This window comes from Capra hircus, chromosome 4 (assembly GCF_001704415.2).
Source record: "Capra hircus breed San Clemente chromosome 4, ASM170441v1, whole genome shotgun sequence".
NCBI classification, from domain to species: Eukaryota; Metazoa; Chordata; class Mammalia; order Artiodactyla; family Bovidae; genus Capra; species Capra hircus.
In genome coordinates, this window is record NC_030811.1 from 62,494,715 (window position 1) to 62,513,609 (window position 18,895).

General features: G+C 39.8%; 1 protein-coding gene across 1 annotated transcript in view; it reads right to left on the reverse strand.

The window, feature by feature from the left end:
• The window catches only part of IMMP2L (inner mitochondrial membrane peptidase subunit 2), a 972,863-nt gene continuing 954,561 nt past the window's right edge, over nt 594-18,895 (reverse strand). Inside the window, exon 7 of the mRNA XM_018047172.1 lies at nt 594-1,245. Within this exon, the coding sequence (XP_017902661.1) occupies nt 1,108-1,245 (138 nt within the window). The 3' untranslated portion in view covers nt 594-1,107. The remainder of the gene's footprint in view (nt 1,246-18,895) is intronic.

Consider the following 18,895-nt stretch of genomic DNA (forward strand, 5'->3'; position numbering starts at 1 on the left):
CGCTAATAATGAGTTTGTATCCACATTTGCAAGATGGTTAATTAATTCTTGTTTGGTATCTTATCTGCTGATGAAACAAAAGAAAATGAGATGAGGCATACAGAGGAGATTGATTTAGAGATGTAGTTTCCATAAGCACAAACCTCCAACCAATGGGAGGAAAAAAAAAGTTTCATAAAAGCAGGCTTGCATACAGAGAATCTACCTTCTTAGCTATACAATTATAAAATCTGTCAGTATTGTCCCCCCTGTTTAGTAGGTGATTTCAGAACTATAGACAGGAGCACTGAAAAATCACTAGGAGGGAAAAAAAAAATCAGACTTGGTTGAAGTGATTTTTTTCCATTTCACTCAGAACATTTTATCAAATAGTGGCCAAATATTTTAAAAATAAGTTTACTCATCAGTGTGAATAGGCAGGAGATCACTAAGAAATTCTGGAATAAAAGAGGGCCAGTAAGAAAGATTTGGTTGTGTAAAAATACTGAGAGACCTGGTTCCCCAATATTTTAATTCTTTTCTTCCAAAAGAAAGAATATATTCCTTGTTAATGGACTATTACCGGTTTAATGATAAACACCCAAAACAGTACCTGAACAAATCAATGTTTTATTTTTGCATCATAGTTTCCTGTTCTTCCTAACTGGCAGTCACTGCATTGTAGATACTGTCAGTCAATTATAATGTAATTCCTATCACTATGTATATAATGTTTCTTCATGTTCCATCTTAAGAGTAAATGAAGCTACTTTCATCAAATATTACTTTTCATATTCTTCCAGCAGAAAGCTCCAAAATCAAAATCTAACAATGAGTGGAACATGTATGCATAAAAATCCAAAATGTATCCCCTTTGAGACATTTGGGAATAAAATTTTCATAGTTCCCAAAGTCTGCATTTTGGGGACATTAAACACAGTATTACAATTTAACATAAAATCAGGTGCTATTTAATACTGTTTAATATTTTAAAACGCTCTCTAATAATACAGATCATCTTAATGTGATAGAAATATTTCTTGCAAGAAGCTTTGCCCTTTTCACTGTTGTTCTTCTCCATCCCACTTCCTGTGATTGGTGGTAGTGGTGTTTCTCCAGGGCGGCAGCTTAGGGGGATCCTTGCAGGCAGTCCTCTTCACTCTGAACCAGCAAGCGCTCTGGAGGAAGAACAGACTCTAATTTCTGCCAGCGTTCTGGAGGCCACAGGATATGTGTAGCATGGGCATGCAGGAGTCCTAGGGAAACCTGAACCCACAAGAGACACAAAGAAAGCAAGAGAGATATTTTTTTATATAGGATCATCATTAACATCTTGAAAGCGGAATTTGATCCAGGTCTGATATTCCATGGGAAGATGATGATTAAGAGAATACACACTTATTGGGATTTTTCTAGGTTCTTTGTATATGTAAATACCTTTAATACAACCATTTGAGGTAGGTACTGATATTATCCCCTTTTTTGCATAAGAGAATACTGGAGTAGCCTGCCATTTTTTTAAGTCACATAGCTACCAAGCCATGGAAGCTGGCTTTAGGGCTTAATAGTCCTGTTTTAGAAGCTGAAAACCCCAGTGAGTATGAATCTGGTTTACATTCTCAGAGTTTCTGCCAGAACTCCCAGTATCTCAGAGAGACTTTTTTGGGGGGTGGGGGGGGGAACAGAGATACCCTTAAAAAAATCTATATTTTGTTAAAAAAAAAGAAATACTGTCCCACTTACTGGATGAATAGCAGGAGTTAGGTGTGAGACTGGGTAAGGTGCTTCCACAGACAGTACACAGAACAATGTGAATTTAGTGCTTACGGAGAGAGGTGGGAAACAAGGGGAAAAAAATCCAGTATATGGTCCTCAACTGATGATAGTTTGACTCAGGATTTTTTTGACTTTATGATGGTGTGAAAGTGAGATGTGTTCAGTAGAAACAATAGTTTCAATTTTGATTTTTCTCAGGCTAGCAATATACAATATGATACTGATACTCTCTTCTAATGCTGGGCAGTGGCTTTGGGCCAAACAGTCACAAGGATAAACAACCGATACACTTACAATCATTCTGTTTTTCACTTTCGGTACAGTATTCAATACCTTCCATGAGATATTCAGTACTTTATTACAAAATAGGCTTTTTGTTAGTTAATTTTTCCAACTATAGGCTAATCTTTAATGTTCTGAGCATGTTTAATATAGGTTAGATGAATTAAGTGCAGTATTTTTTACCTAAAATGTTTTTAACCTTCAATGGCTTCTCAGGGCATAGTGAAAGTGAAAATGATGTCGCTCAGTCATGTCCGACTCTTTGCAACCCCATGGACTGTAGCCTACCAGGCTCCTCTGTCCATGGGATTTTCCAGACAATAGTACTGGAGTGGATTGCCATTTCCTTCTCCAGGGGATCTTCCCGACCCAGGGATTGAACTTGGGTCTCCCACATTGTAGAAAGACACTTTACCGTCTGAGCCACCAGGGAAGTCCTTTCTCAGGGCATAACCCCATCATAAGTGGAGGAAAATCTATGAAGATCACTGCAGGATGATCCAGGATGTACCAGGGTGGAAGAGGAGGCAAGGGAAGGGAGCTTTCCCTAGAGGTTGTAAGACTGAGTCCTGAGCGGGAGGAGGCCCTTAAAGTTCATGTCAGGGACATGAACTTCAGTGCTCAAAAGACTGTGGCAAATCTGATGAAAATGCAGATCTAGGCCCTATGCTCAGAGATTACCCTTCACAGGTCTGAGGGAGGGCGTGGAAATCTGTATCCTTTGTTGGTGCTATCAAAAATCAAAATCAAAGTGTTAGTTGCTCAGTCACATCCAACTCTGCAATCCCATGGACTGTAGCCCAGCAAGCCACTCTGTCCATGGGATTTCCTAGGCAAGAATACTGGAGTGGGTTGCCATGCCCTTCTCCATGGGATTTTCCTGACCCAGGGATCAAAGCCAGGTCCCCTGCATTGCAGGCAGATTCTTTACCACCTGAGCCACCAGGGAAGCCATCAAGTATTGTAATATAATTGCTTTACAATTTTGTGTTAGTTTCTGCTGTGCAAGGAAGTGAATCAGCTATATGTATATTTATATCTCCTCCCTCTTGGGCCCCTCCCACATTCCCCATCTACAGTGGAATATTACTCAGCCACAGAAAGGAACAAAACTGGGTCATCTGTTAAAGAGGTGTGGATGAACCTAGAGTCTGTCATACAGAGTAAAGTCCGAAAGAGAAAAACAATTATCATATATTAATGCATGTATGTGGAACCTAGAAAATGGTACAGATGAACCCATTTTCAGGGCAGGGATGAGATGCAAATGTAGAGAATGGATATTTGGACACAGGGAGGGAAGGTGAGGGTGGATGGAATTAGGAGATTAGGCTTGACATATATACACTACCATGTGTAAAACAGCTAGTGGGAATCAGCTATCAAGTAATATTTTAAGGGATGTAGAAAATTATAAAACACACTCATATTGAGTATCATCACTAAACCAGGTAACTATGTGTCCATTTTATTTTCAAATGTTTTTCCTATAAATTGGAACTCCACAGAGATTGACATACAACATTCCTTTCATTAAAGTTCTGTTTATATGCATTTGAAGAATCACATTGCCCAGAGATTCAGATGTGAAAGTCAAGGGAGACACTTCCAAAGAGATCACCACAAACATTAAAAAAAAAAAGAAAACATTCACAACAACTTGAAATATAAACTAAATCAGCCCAAAGGGAAACAAGAAGCCCATGGGCCCAATAAAGGAATTTTTCTTCAAGTTGCTACTTTAAAAATCAAACCTATAGAAAATTAAAAAATTTTGTGTAAAAAGCAGTTCTAGTCACCAAAATTTACCAGTTATTTACATTTTGCTGCCTTCATTCCCCTCTCATTATGTCTATATATGTATTTGTACACATATACTTTTCCCTGAATCACTTGAAGTTGTCACCATGCTGAATTTATCCCCAAATACTTCAACATATATATCCTAAGAAGACTCTTTCCTACAGGAACACTTTTATGCAAGGTATTTAATATTGATATAAAATTACTTAATATACAGTCCATATACAATTTTTAACTGTCCAAATAATGTCTTTTAAAGCACTTCTATTTTTAGAATTCTTAATTGAGGGTCACAAATTGCATCACGATTGTCCCTGTGTTGCTGCAATTTACATTTGGGTTAATCTTGAGGTCCTACATCTGTAATTGCCCAATTTTTCCCCTCCTGATTAGAGTCAAATGAAGTGTTCTTGGCAAGAATATCATATAACTGGTATTGTACCCATCCCATTTTATCACCTCAGGAGGCACAAAATATTAGTTCATCCCATTGTTGTCATGTGAAGTTTGATCATTTGATTAAGGTGATGTTGATCAGTTTCTCTATTGTAAATCAGTCATTTTCCTTTTGTAACTAAAAAGTAATTGAGGAGATGATATTTTGAAACATGCAAATACCCCATATGTTAATAACATATCTCACTGCTCTCTGAAGGAAGATGGTTTCTAAAGCATCTAAAATAATTTTAACAGCCACTGATTAGGCTGTCTGAAACAATTATTACATGGGGGATTGTAAAAGAGCAGTTTTCCATTTTTTTTATTTCTTTCACTTTTGCTAGTTTCCATTCTTCCTTTTAAAAGTGCTGTCCCTGCCAACCTCAAATGCTTATATTTTAACATAAGAGATTCCGTTTTAAATTCAAGATCTTACTGTCTTTGGGAGCTTCCCAGGTCTCTCAGTAGTCAAGAATCTATCTGCCAATGCAAGAGATGCAGGTTCAAACCCTGAGTCAGGAAGATCCCCTGGAGAAGGAAATGGCAACCCATTCTATTCTTGCCTGGGAAATTCCGTGGACAGAAGAGCCTGGTGGGCTGTAGTCCATGGGGTCACAAAGAGTTGGACACGTCTCAGCGACTAGATAACAATAATCCTTCCCATTTTATCACATCAGGAGGTACAAAATATCAGTTTACCTCACTATTATTTGATCATTTAAGGTGATATTGATCAGGTTTCTCTTTTATAAATTAATAATTTTCCCTTTGTAATTAATATAATCTCACTGCTCTCTGAAGGAAGATGACTTAGAAACCATCTAAAATTTAACATCCATTATCCTGCCTGAAACAATTATTGCATTCATGATTACAGAAAAGTGGCTTTCAAAATTTATTATTTCATTTATATTTATTAATTTCCATTTTCTCTTAAAAAAGTTCTGTCCCTACCAACCTCAAATGCCTATATTTTAATATAAAAGATCTCTTTTAAAATTTAAAATCTTACTACCTTTTGGTTTGTTTGATACTCAAATATTCTACATTGGGCCAGTGAAAGTTAATTTTTGGACACGTCTCCATGAATCTTTGAGCACATCGTAACTTTTTGATCCCACTAGGTATTGTTGGCTTTTAGTTCAGTCGCTCAGTCGTGTCTGACTCTTTGAGACCCCATGAACTGCAGCACACCAGGCCTCCCTGTCCATCACCAGCTCCTGGAATTTACCCAAACTCATGTCCATTGAATTGGTGATGCCATCTAACCATCTCATCTTCTGCCATCCCCTTCTCCTGCCTTCAATCTTTCCCAACATCAGGGTCTTTTCAAATGAGTCAGCTCTTCACATCAGGTGGCCAAAATATTGGAGTTTCAGCTTCAACATTAGTCCTTCCAATGAACACCCAAGACTGATTTCCTTTAGGATGGACTGGTTGGATTTCCTTGCAACCTCTCAAGAGTCTTATCCAACACCACAGTTCAAAAGCATCAATTCTTCTGTGCTTAGCTTTCTTTATAGTCCAACTCTCAAATCCATACATGACTAACGGAAAAACCATAGCCTTTACTAGACGGACCTTTGTTGACAAAGTAATGTCTCTGCTTTTTAATATGCTGTCTAGGTTGGTCATAACTTTCCTTCCAAGGACTAAGCATCTGTTAATTTCATGGGTGCAATCACCATCTTCAGCAATCTTGGAGCCCCCCAAAATAAAGTCAGCCACTGTTTCCCCATCTATTTGCCATGAAGTGATGGGACAGGATGCCATGATCTTCGTTTTCTGAATATTGAGCTTTAAGCCAACTTTTTCACTCTCCTCTTTCACTTTCATCAAGAGGCTCTTTAGTTCTTCACTTTCTGCCCTAAGGGTGGTGTCATCTGCATATCTGAGGTTATTGATATTTCTCCCAGCAATCTTGACTCCAGCTTATGCTTCATCCAGCCCAGCATTTCTCATGATGTACTCTGTATATAAGTTAAATAAGCAGGTGACAATATACAGCCTTGATGTACTCCTTTCCCTTTCTGGAACCAGTCTGTTGTTCCATGTCCAGTTCTAACTGTTGCTTCCTGACCTGCATATAGGTTTCTCAAGAGGCAGGTCAGGTGGTCTGGTATTCCCATCTCTTTCAGAATTTTCCACAGTTTATTGTGATCCGCACAGTCAAAGGCTTTAGCATAGTCAGTCAATAAAGCAGAAATAGATGTTTTTCTGGAACTCTCTTCCTTTTTCGATTGTACTTTATTTTATTGTTTATATATTATTTATTTGGCTGTGCTGGATCTTGGCTGCGGTATGTGGGCTTCAGTAATTGCAGCAGGTGAGCTTAGTTGCTCCAGGACATGTGGGATCTCAGTTGCCTGACCAGGGATTTAACCCATGTCTCCTGCATTGCAAGGCAGATTCTTAACCACTGGACATCAGGGAAGACCCCCTTGTACTTTAAACCTGTTCCATCTGAAATTAGACATCTCTTTAAGGAGGCTTTGATTTCTTTTACCAAGGAATGCTGTTTAGAAACCAAGATCAGGTAGTAGATGTGCTGCCTGCTCCTGGTGGTGTCAATCTATGCCGTTTCAGGGGATGGACGTAAAAAGCCCCATGCCACACGCATCTTTCTCACCTTCCTGCATTCCAAATTTCTGTCTCCCTTATTCCACAGTGAATGCTCTGTCTCCCCATAACAACATTTACACTACCCTACAATACATACAAAAAGGTAGTTTTGAGTTCACTATAAATAATACCAACAACAAATGTATTCAGTAAAAATTGAGATTTCTTTGCAATTATTTTGGTCTTTAAAATAATTCCAGTATACTGGGAAAGTCCTGTGTTCAAAAAATCTTGCTTGAATCTAGTCTGTTTCCTCCCCAATACAGTTATGTTTCCTTTTGATATATGGTTAAGCCCATTTGTTTCTTTTTGTATTCAATTTTAGAGTTCACTTTTGTTATCCTTTTTGGTTCACCTTTATTTGTGAATAAACATTTGAATGATTCATAAGGTATGGCATGCAGAATAATGCCCCCCGACACACCTCCAAAGATGTATACACACCGGTCCCCCAGACATGGTGAATATGGAATATCTCAGGACAAAATGGAAATTACGGTTACTAATCAGTTGATCTGAGGATAAGAAGACTATCCTATATGAGCCCATGGACATGTGTAATCACAAAGGTCTTAAGTATAGACCAGCTAGGTAGAAGGGTCAGATTCAGAGAGAGGTTTGAGGATGCAGATGTCAAACAGGCCCATGAGCCAAGGAATGCAGGTGGACTCTGCAAGCTGGCAAGGAAACAAATTATCCCCTAGAGCTTCCAGAATAAAGCCAGCCCTGCTGACACCTGAATTTTAGCCCAGTGAGACCCATTTCAGACTTCTGACCTCCAGAACTGTAAAATTATACACTTGTGTTATCTTAAGCCATTAAACATGTGATTTATTACAGCAGCAATAGGAAACTAATAAACTAACAAAAATGCACACAGAGAAATTCCAGTATCTGCTACCTTACCTCTCTAGTAGGATAACTATATTCATTAATTTCTGGCTTATCCTTCTTTTCCAGTAGAGAAAACCAAATACATATATTTATCAGTTTTTATCTGTCTGTGTCTATATATTTTTATGAGTACATATTATGTCTATATAATGTGTACATATTTTATACACACATATACATTATTTCCCTATTTCTCATACTGAAGGTAGCTACTGTTATGCATATTCCCTTTTGATGGTACTTTTATTCTTAACAGCACATCCTGGAAACCAATTCCTATCATTTCATAGAAATGGAGCCTGTGCTTTTTACAAAAGCTCTACCCCACACCCAGGCAATCCTGATTAACCCCACGAGAAATCTGGGTTTTCTAGATCTGGGTTTTCCACTTGGCTTCACACCAAGAAAAGGTAAACCTAACCAACACCAAAGACTTTAAAGTGTATTTGGAACATCCTAAGTAACCATTCTAACCAAATTAACTGCAGAAGCCTAGCTCTAAATGGTCTGCCACACCGCCGTTCTTTTCTATTTTTGTTCTTGTCTGGGCTCAGCTAAGCTAGAGAACAGCTGGTCTCCATCCCCTCCACAGTCACCCTTTTTAGATTTGATAGCTGCTGCTCGGTTATTCCTCAAGCCTTTATTTGCTTTTCCAACTTGTTTAACTTTTTTCCTAAGGTTTGATCTGCCAGTCTTTTAACTTGGCTGAACTCTTGCCAACATATTTGCCTGATTTCCTAGTTTTGGAGCTCAGTTTTAACATAGTGATTCAGTTTGGGTTTTTTTTTTTAAATCTTTCATTTTACCAAAACCTATTATAATTTTATTCCATTTATTAAAGACTCTCGCTTCCTGAAAAAAATGATTCATCATAATTGTAAATAATGGTGAGAATTCCCACGGATGGATAATGTCAGTATCATTTTCAAACATAGTATGTGAATGCAGAATATATGTTTTTTAAAGACTGTGATTAATACAGAAAGTGCCTAGTCATTCTCTTAGCTATCTTGTCATATGATCTTTTTTATGGGTATGTACATAGACATGCAAAGAACACAGTGAATTTAAAAGGGCATAAAAATCCAGAAATACATTAAACTTAAAAAAATTATAAGTTCTTTTCAGGTACAACTTTGGTGTCCACACATACTGTGTTAGGGGTGGTCCTCCAGAGAAACAACTAACAAGATGTGTGTATATATAGAAACAGAATTAAGAAATTTGCTCACACAGTTATGGAGGTTGGTGAGTCCAAAATCTGATGCAGAAGACCAGTAGGCTAGGGACTCAGGAAAGAGTTGAAGTTGAAGTTCAAAGGTAATCTGCTGGTACATTCTCCCCTGGTTGAGGGAATGTTAGCCCTTTGTTCTCTTCAGGCCTTCAACTGACTGATCTCCAATATATGAGTGTGACTTATCCAACCTGCTTTCAAAGTCCGCCATCTAAATGTAAATCACACCCAAAATGACTCTCATAGAAACATCCAGAATGATGTTTGACCAAATATCTGGACACTTGGGCCCAGCCAAGTTGACACACAAAATTAACCATTACACCTGACAAATATAGTCACACCTGACAAACATCTCCTCTGTGCTTACTCAGGGTCACACACACAGTGCTGACTATACTCAGGGCAGAGTTCTGAACGAATCATACATACTGCCTCATTTAATGCTCTTAATAACCCTGATGCAGGTACTATTATTGCCCCTACTTCATAGTTGAGGAAACCTAGGTCTAACCACACATTGAAGCTGAAGCTCTAATACATGCCCTCTGGCTCTGAGAACTCTACAACAGGATTACAATATAATTTATCATACAAATGAGAGACTTCTGGCAGCCAGTGGGGGTACTTTTAAAATTAAGTCAGGATAAAAATTTGTTCAGGACCTTCCTGGACTAATCAAGATATGGTCACCCTAATCACACTTCTTCTTGATATTGCTGAGTCCCACATACTTTCCTGTGATAAGTAGATTTATCAAAAAGAAATGCACATTATGGACTGAATTGTGTTCCCCCAAATTGCTATGTTGAAGCTCTAACCCCAAACACCTCAGAAGGTGACTGTATTTGGAGATCGGGCCTTGGCCCTAACCCGATCTGATGGTATGCTTGTAAGAAAAGGAGATTAAGACACACAGAGAGATAACAGAGTTGCATGTGGGCAAAGGAAAGACTATGTGGGGACATAGCAGAAGGATAGCCATTTGCATGCCAATGAGAGAGGCCTTGGAAGAAACCGGAGTCACCAACACTATGATCTTGAACTTCTAGGCTCGAGAATTATGAGAAAATTCGTTGCTTATGCCCTGCAGTCTGTGGTATTTTGTTATGGCAGCCCTACCAAACCAATACAGACATAAATAAAAGAAACATTGCTGGAAGGCAGTTCCTGAGAAAGCCCAATATTCACCCAAAATAGGGGAACAAAGGATGAGAAAAAAGGGGAAAAAAGTCTGTTATTAAAGAGAGAGAGAAAGACGTTTATGCATACACAATTTTTTTTCAATAGCTTAAATACTCTGACTGACCAACCTATATTTTATTGGTACCCGATGTTCCTGTCTCTTTGCTCTTTTGTGACCCTGTGTAGGTGTGTCTCCTCCAATAGATTCACAGTATTCTTAGGCTACAGGAATTCACTTTCAGAGTAAATTTTAAAACAGAGCACTCAAACTATATTAAATAAAACATTATAAACCCTTAGCACATTATTGTATTTTTAGTATCTACTGAATGAGAAAATAGGTCCATTTATATGTATTAAGGAGCCTTTACAAAACTCTGTTGCCTCAAGATGGGGAATCAAGGATCTAGAATAACAAACAAATAAGTTTGACTATGTACCCCACCAGCAAAAATACTTGTATTCACACATTTAAAATTATCCATATAATATGTAAATATAAAATATATAAAATTATATCAAAATAATCTATACATATATTAGTATTAACACTCTATATATAAAGAAAATGTTAGGTAAAGCTCAAATTGTTATTTTTTAGATCCAAAATTCTACTTTATTTTGTATCCAGGGCATCATTATAAATACCCACTGTATAGTTCTGCTCCTTCTTTAGCAATCCCTTCTCTGGAAAACACAGGGATTACTGGTTGGAAAGTAATCAGTGTTATCAGTCAATTGGTGTGTTTGGTCCACATGATGCCAAGAAACCACATGGACTGAAATTACAGTGAATTGACTGTCTTTGATTGACTTGGCTCCACTGAGAAGTTATTTTGGCATCTGATAGACACAGCCTTCATGGGCCCAGATTTTGATTCAAGTGCCAGGGACAGAGATGATGTGTTACTCTGGTTCCTTTCCCTCCTTACTATAGGACTACAGTTTACAGAACACTCTTCCAGCTTTTGGCTTCAGAACACCCTCCCTTGAAGTAAGAGCTTGCAAAGAACAAGCTGTGAGTACGGTGATAAAATAATAAAAATAAAATCAATTACTTTGTACTGGTCATTGCTGACCAAGGACTAATATAAGCATGTAAGTCTAGAGATAGGGCAGAAAGAAAGTGAAAGTGAAAGTCCCTCAGTTGTGTCCAGATTCTTTGCAACCCCATGGACCATACAGTTCATGGAACTCTCCAGGCCAGAATACTGGAGTGGGCAGCCTATCACTTCTCCATTGGATCTTTCCAACCCAGGCATGGAAGCAGGGTCTCCTGCACTGCAGGCAGATTCTTTACCAGTTGAGCTACCAGGATAGGGCAGAGGGGAAACACAGAAAAGAAACTAAGAAAGAAAGAAAATGACTGGTCATGCAACTCCTTTCAGAACCAGAACCAGGGTCAGGAGAGAAATGGGCAATGAGAACTCCCAAGGTTATTTGATAAAAAGGTTTTCTGAAAAGAGAAGTGTTTTGTACAAGATTAGGAACTACTTGTCAGCAACAAATATTTGTTGAATAAGTAAATGTTCATTAAGGAGGAAGTCTTCAATCTGGAAATGCTACATTTTCTGATCTGGGCATCAAGGAAATTCCCTAACTTAAGAGAAACATCCACAGTTTTCTGGAAAACGATATTATTTAGGCATGAGAGCTTCACAGACGACGTGCCACAATGAACTGGCCATCAACTAGTGCTACCAAATGACTGTGATACCGTTCTTGATATAATTCTTCAATGCAGTCTCAAAATAATTTTTAAAAGGTACAATATGAAATTTAAAAACATATATATATATAATACATAGATTTTAAATGTTTATATTTACTGCAGATTAAGAACTTTTAAAATACATTACACAGGCCAAGAAAATTGGCTTGGATTGCCTCTGGTGACCCCCATTTATCTCCAAAACAAATGAACAAGATTAGGAAGGAGAGAAACTTATAATGCCTGGTCTTCATTCTCCTGGGATAAGTACCACTGATGCTTTGAGTAATAGACCAGAATCCTGGTTGTTTGTCCTCTTCCACACATGACAGTTTTCCTGAATACAGCATCCACTCCAGTCTGCTCACAGTGGCAGCCAGGGAATACTACTCAGCGGTACCCTAACAAAGCACTTTGGCTGCTTCTGGACTGGAGCACCACAAGAGAGGATGTTGTCTCAATAACTGCTGCTAATACTAGGGATGGGACGGTATGCGGAGAGCAGGCCACTAGGAACATGGGACTGCACTCGGAGCCGGCTCTTTGGTACTGTGGTTCAATCTGATGCTGCAGGTGGGGAGTGTAGGGCAGAGTCCCGTGCACTGCTCCCGAAGGAGCAGGGCATTGTACACCAGGTACTAATGCCCTGGAAGGACTCTAGCTAGACGGAGGACAGCAGAGATCATCACAATGCAAGCCACCAGAGATAGACATCTGACCCCTCGCTCACCACATCTTGGTGTCAGAGTCATGAAGAAAAACACAGCGCCATCAAGCACTGGATAGAACGGTGTATTGCTCACATAGAGAAGAGACAGAGCAAGATCGCTTCCATCATGGGTGTCGGTGACACTCAGCTCCACTGAGAAGGATGCGCCGACTGTGCAGGGACTTGCCTTCCTCAGCCTACCTCTGTGGTCACCAGTGTCTGGTAATATCAGTACTACACAACAACATCAACACTAAAAGCAGTTACTTACAAATAACCTACAAGACTGAGAAAGAGAGAAAGGTTGAGGAGAGTAAGATAATTCCCTTATCAGGTAGCAGAAAAGTGAATTTTCTTGAATACATGAACAAACAAGCAGATGTATGGTCTAAGTAAATCAAACAATTAGAAATAAAGACAGGCAAAAATGTATCATATGGAAAAATAAGCAACAACACTGTTTCAAATTATTATGAAAAATATTTTCTAAGAGTCTGAAGGATAGAAATGCTGCAACCTACTTGATTCTTACACATGGATTAACATTTACAGATTTGACATTTCATTAACACTGTCTGATGCAGTAGACAAGGGTCATAAAGAGAGGAGTAGTGGCTTGTCATTCAGCACACATTTCCAAGATGCTTATCAACACAGCACTGAGCAGATAAAACATAGTCCTCCAAACAAAAACATGCAGGGAGACTGCTTCCACTCTAAGCAAGCACTGACGGACATCTACTCCATGACAAACTAATAACTCAGCGCTTTGGCTCTTGAGGTGAATGAGAGGCAAAAGGGCCATGTGCCAAAGAATTATGCAGAAGACAAACAAGAAAAATATCAACACTCCTAAGACCTACACTGGTAAGTCAAAAAATATATTTAAGAGTAAATGAGGGGAGAAGGAAAACTAGAAAAATGGAGAAGTAAGAACAGAGGGGAAGCAGTAGCCGATCAAGTAGAAGGCACAGAAGCAGCACAATGAGAAAGATTTATTTGTGGGGAATGAACCACGTCCATTGCCCCCTCCCACAGAGACCCAAGTAGCAGCACCAGTTATGAGGACACATCGCCATCCAGAAAAGAACCCAGCACTGTTCTCTTTTTGCTCCTTGAAATGACAAGAGGAAGGGTCCTTGTGTTGGGGAATAGTTCCCTTAGACGAGAACACTTCTCTTCCTAAAGACGCAATACAGGCTGACAGTATCTCATCTGCAATTCCAAAATCCAACAAGCTCCAAAAATTCACTGTTGTGTAATCTCTAGTAGCAAAAACCAGACTTGACCCAGACTGTTGGAAAATCATACCCTTTATTTATCCTCTGCAATGTGCCTATTCATTATTTTTGCTCCAGAAATATTAATGTGCTTGATTATAGACATTACCCCAGATTCTACTGGGAGCGTTACATTACGGTATAGATATCATTCAGTTGCTGTTTGTGCACACTGACACTACTTTCCCAAAATCCAAACAATCTGATTTCTGAAGTATCTGCCCTCCAAGGTTTTAGATCTGATATTACTGTCTTTAAATATCTGCAAAAATGAATATTTACCAAAGAGGATAAATGTCACCAGAGTTTTGGCTCAGTCCTAGGTGGGATGGGACCCCACCTAGGATCTCACTGTCTGACGAGAGAGAGAGATATTTAAACAGAGGATCAAAATATAACCTGATAGAGCAGACATAAGAAGGAGCCTGGCAGCAGAGGTTGTGGTCATGCCTTGGGAAGTTTCCTCTGAGCCAGTGCATCTAAGCTGCCTCCCAGGGTCGCTGGTGACCTCTCTCCTGAGGGTAGATCTTTACCCAACGACATCTCCTGCCAGATTTTTGTCTAGAGCATCCTCCTAATCCTTCATACCTTCCACTGAGGTGCAGATTTGAGACGATGTGATAGGTTGATACAACCCAATATTTTGTCATTGAAAAGGAAAGCCATAGTACTTTACACAAGATTCCAATGAGATTCTCTCATCTAAAGGCCTCATTCTAGGACAAGTGTTTTCCTTCATAACCAACAATTTTAACTTTAATCATTTCAAAGCAATTTTCCTGTTCAAGACAGCTTCAATCAGAATGCATTTTCATGTCACTTCATGGCATCTTCATAGTTCTCTCTAGATAACTATAGAATCATACATAATCATTCTAGTCCCCCCTAGACTCTTTGAGTAAGTAGTTCAATTTTTTTGTAACTATTTTATGCAGAAATAGATAAAAAACAGGCCTCTAGGGATATCTCCAGCTAATTTTCATGAATTAATTTCTCAGGATTAATGTTTATGCACCAGTCTCTTTACCGCATAATCAAATCACTGGAGTTGAAGTGGCCTAACTCCTTATTTTGCAGCTTGATTAAGCAGGTGATGAAATACTTGAATATAATTTGGAGAGTTAGAAACTCACAGTATCCACAATAAACCACAGTGGAGGGTGACTTACTGACGATGCCTTGGATGTTGACTGATGTTCTCCCTAGTATCTCATGTTTTGCAGGCTATTTTTATGTAGGAGATGAAACAGTTTGCATAAATACATGAGGGGAGAGGTATAGAAGTCTTTACTGTTGTTGACATTGTTTTAAACCATGCTTAGACCATTGGGCAGACAGCACTGAGACAACCTAGAGGGCCATTGGAAGGACAGGATTTGGGACAAGAAGGTTTCCAATAGCCATTGCCAGCCCTGCTGCCGTGGTAGACGCAGCCACTCTCGGCCATGGTAAACTCTGTCTTTCCTGCAAATGGTGAGTTCCTAGACGGGTCCCATCCCACCTAGGGCTGAGCCAAAACTCTGGTGACATTTATCCTCCTGGTAAATATTCATCTTTGCAGATATTTAAAGACAGTAATACCAGATCTAAAACGGTGGGTGGTTTTCTGGCATCCAGTCTCTCTCTATCTCTCCCTCCCTACTTCCATCCCTTTTTATTCCTTTTTTCCAAAAGAAAATGAGGAGGCTTTCCAAACAATGAACCAGAAACAAGAGAAGGTCCATCAAAATGACAGCTCTGAGGGCCAAGATAGTTGCTGTGGAGAACACACCTGGTATGTTTTCTTCTTCATGGTGACTCTCAGATAGCTAGCTTACACAACCCTCAAAGGAGGGGAGGGAATATCCCAATTTTTTAAGGGAAACTAAGTTTTTGTCTGAGTAAATTTCTACAAGCTCTCACATGTGGGCTTTGCCACAAGATACTTAAAGCCTCAAAATGGACAGTGTGCATAGAAGTAGGTTCCACCCAAAAGACTGTAGAACAATTCGATTTGCTGGCAATTAGCTGAATTCTGTTCTGTAAGAGATTAAGGCAACATCATCTTCTATGTAGTCTAGTTGTTCAGTCTCTAAGTAGTGTCTGACTTTTTGTGACCCTATGACCTGCCAAGTGACCAACTTCCCTGTCTTTCACAATCTCCCAGAGTTTGCTCCAACTCATGTCCAATGAGTTGGTCTAACTTATTCCAGTGATAAGTACTTGGATTACCTGGCAGCACAAATAGATAGAATGCCCTTTAAATGGTCTTTTAGAAATATCATTTCTTTCCATTGTGTTTCTGATATACAAGATCTGTTTTGTGTGGTTTGTGGTTGGAGCTAATTCCTGACCCCCAGAATCTTGCTGTGTATCTACCAGTGAGTGATGAGTAGATTAGTGATCTACTGAACTCTGCCCTTCTCCTCATCCCAGAACAATACATTGGTGGTCAGAGCTATAAGTACTGTTCTTAAATTTAAGCTTACCAAAATCTAAAAAACTGGGTTGACAAGGAAAAAACAAAGTACACAGTATGATAAAAGGTAACTGAGAGAATGGTCTAAACCATAGCAAAACTGGCTTTTCTAGGAGGAATGTCTACCAGGTGTTTGAAGTATTAAAGGTGTACATAGTGAAGTAGGATCTTAATGATCAGTGAGACCATTATAGGTATGGGCATGGTATGCACAGGCAACCACCCATCTTAAGCACCTTTGCGTGTCTGTGTGAGAAGCAATGCATCATCCACTGCCTACCCCCCAAGTTGGGTGGCCCAGATATTCCTTCTTTCCACTGCCAGTGGCTAAGGGAAGGCACCTGATCAGGGCTCAACCATTCAGATACCCACATCCAGGACTATGAGTGTGGAGTGAGTTAAGCAAAGACACAGGAATAGTAAGAGATTTCTGGCAGAGACAAGAGTGCCAGGAAGTGCACAATGATGCCAGCTGCTGACCCTATCATCCTGCTCCTATGTGTGAAATAAGGGCATCCTATGTTGCTAATTCCCAAGCCTTGTTTTCATCCCATTCACTCAGTGATATTGAACATCAATACCCTTCCAATGACATCTTTTCTACCTAAATTAGTCAAGATGAGTTTGTGTTATTTGCAACCAAGATACCTGATTGATACACTGCCATAAAGATATGTTTACAGAATAATGTTTATAAGGATATTAGAAATTTAGTCTAATCCCCAGTCCCTCAGGTGAGGAAACTGAGGCTCAGAAAAGCTGCCTAGCTCAGTTAGAGTTGGGATGCAGCTCTGGCTCCTAGTTTAAAGTCGTTTTCACCATACCTGTCAGTGATACAAAGTGTAGAGCCCTGAAAATTGTAATGTTTGGCATGGGGCTCTGCTTTCTGAACCCGCATTTATCCCAGGGAAAAGCGAGGCCTTTCATTTTGTGCAGGGAAGGAAAAAACCACCAAACATTGCACATTAAAGTTTGTACATAACCACACCACTCTGTTTGGGAGCTGTTGCTGATTTGTAACAGCAGGGCACGTTACAAGTCACTGGGCTGTAAGGAACGCTTGCTGGCAGTGACAGGAAAGGCAGTGCTTACTATAGACATGCGGTTACATCCACATGCATGAAAGAGCCTGCAAAATGAAGAAATAGGGAAAGACTCTAAAAGGTATTCCCACTCAGGGGTTTCCCTGGTGGCTCAGATAGTAAAGAATCTGCCTGCAGTGTAGGAGACCTGGGTTCCATCCCTGGGTCAGAAAGATCCCCTGCAGAAGGGAATGGCTATCCACTCCAGTATTCTGGCCTGGAGAATCCCATGGACAGAGGAGCCTGGCTGGGTACTGTCCATGGGGTTGCAAAGAGTCAGATATGACTGAGTGACTTAACACTTAACTCCACAAGACTTATAGGTAAAAGCCTACTATGTGCAAAGCACAGGACATGGTGTTCTAAATGTACCAAGATATATAACCCATAAATATGAACTTGAGTTTATGACTCAGAGGGGAAGATGGCTGGCACAAGCTTGATCCACAGAATATGTTTGGCACAAGTGGAGGTTGCAGGGAACACAAGTGACCTGGTGAGTAACACAGGCCACTGAAGGGTCAAGAGGAGTAACGGGGGGGCCGCCTCTGACCACAGTCTGAGGAAAGAAAAGAAAAGAGCGTGGAAAGCAAGAACAGTCAGGAGATTTTTACGATGGTGCTACTGAGAGATATGATTGTGGGTAAGAGAAATGGACAGAAAGGAACCTTTGGGAATGAAGTCCACATTCCCTAGCATGGTGGACCTGGCTCCCTGCTCCTCAACTTGTGCTAGAATCGGGCTCACACCTCTGCACACAGACTGCTGCTTCTGCCTCCTGAGAGGCTTTGTTTCACCCTTTACCTGGAAAACTCCTTTTCATCCTTCCAGACACAGCTTACATGTTACTTTCTCCTGGAAGGCCTTCAGGTCCTCTGCCCAGTCTCCACAGACCAGACTTACTTATGATAACTAGTGATTACCACCCTGTACAGGGAGGGCATGTTCAACTCTTTGTATCTTATGTGGTATGAACTTCCCGAAGCAGATATTGTCTCATATTCTATTGATAAACCCATGGCATGGAAGTAGAAAGAAGCTCAAAAAATGCTGATTGATTAAATAAATGAAACCCGAGAGCATGTGGATTGGGACTGGTTACAGTTTAGCAACTGGTTAGACCTGGGAGCTGAGAAAAGAACAGGATTTAGAGATGGCTCATTTCTCACCTGCCTGAAAGATGGTAATGCTATTAACAATAGACAGATCACAACAGAAGGAACAGATATGGGAAATAACAAATTCAGTTTTGGATTACCAATCTGAGGGTTTTATTCAAATGGGAAGACAACCCAAATGCAACTGAAAATTCTGTGCAACAGTCTAGACAAGGGTGGGAAGTAGAACTTAAACATTCAGGACTCATCCAGTTGTACCCTGGGAATTAATGTGCTCACCTAGAGAAGAAGAAAGACAGCTGAGGACACAGCCTGGGGGGCATT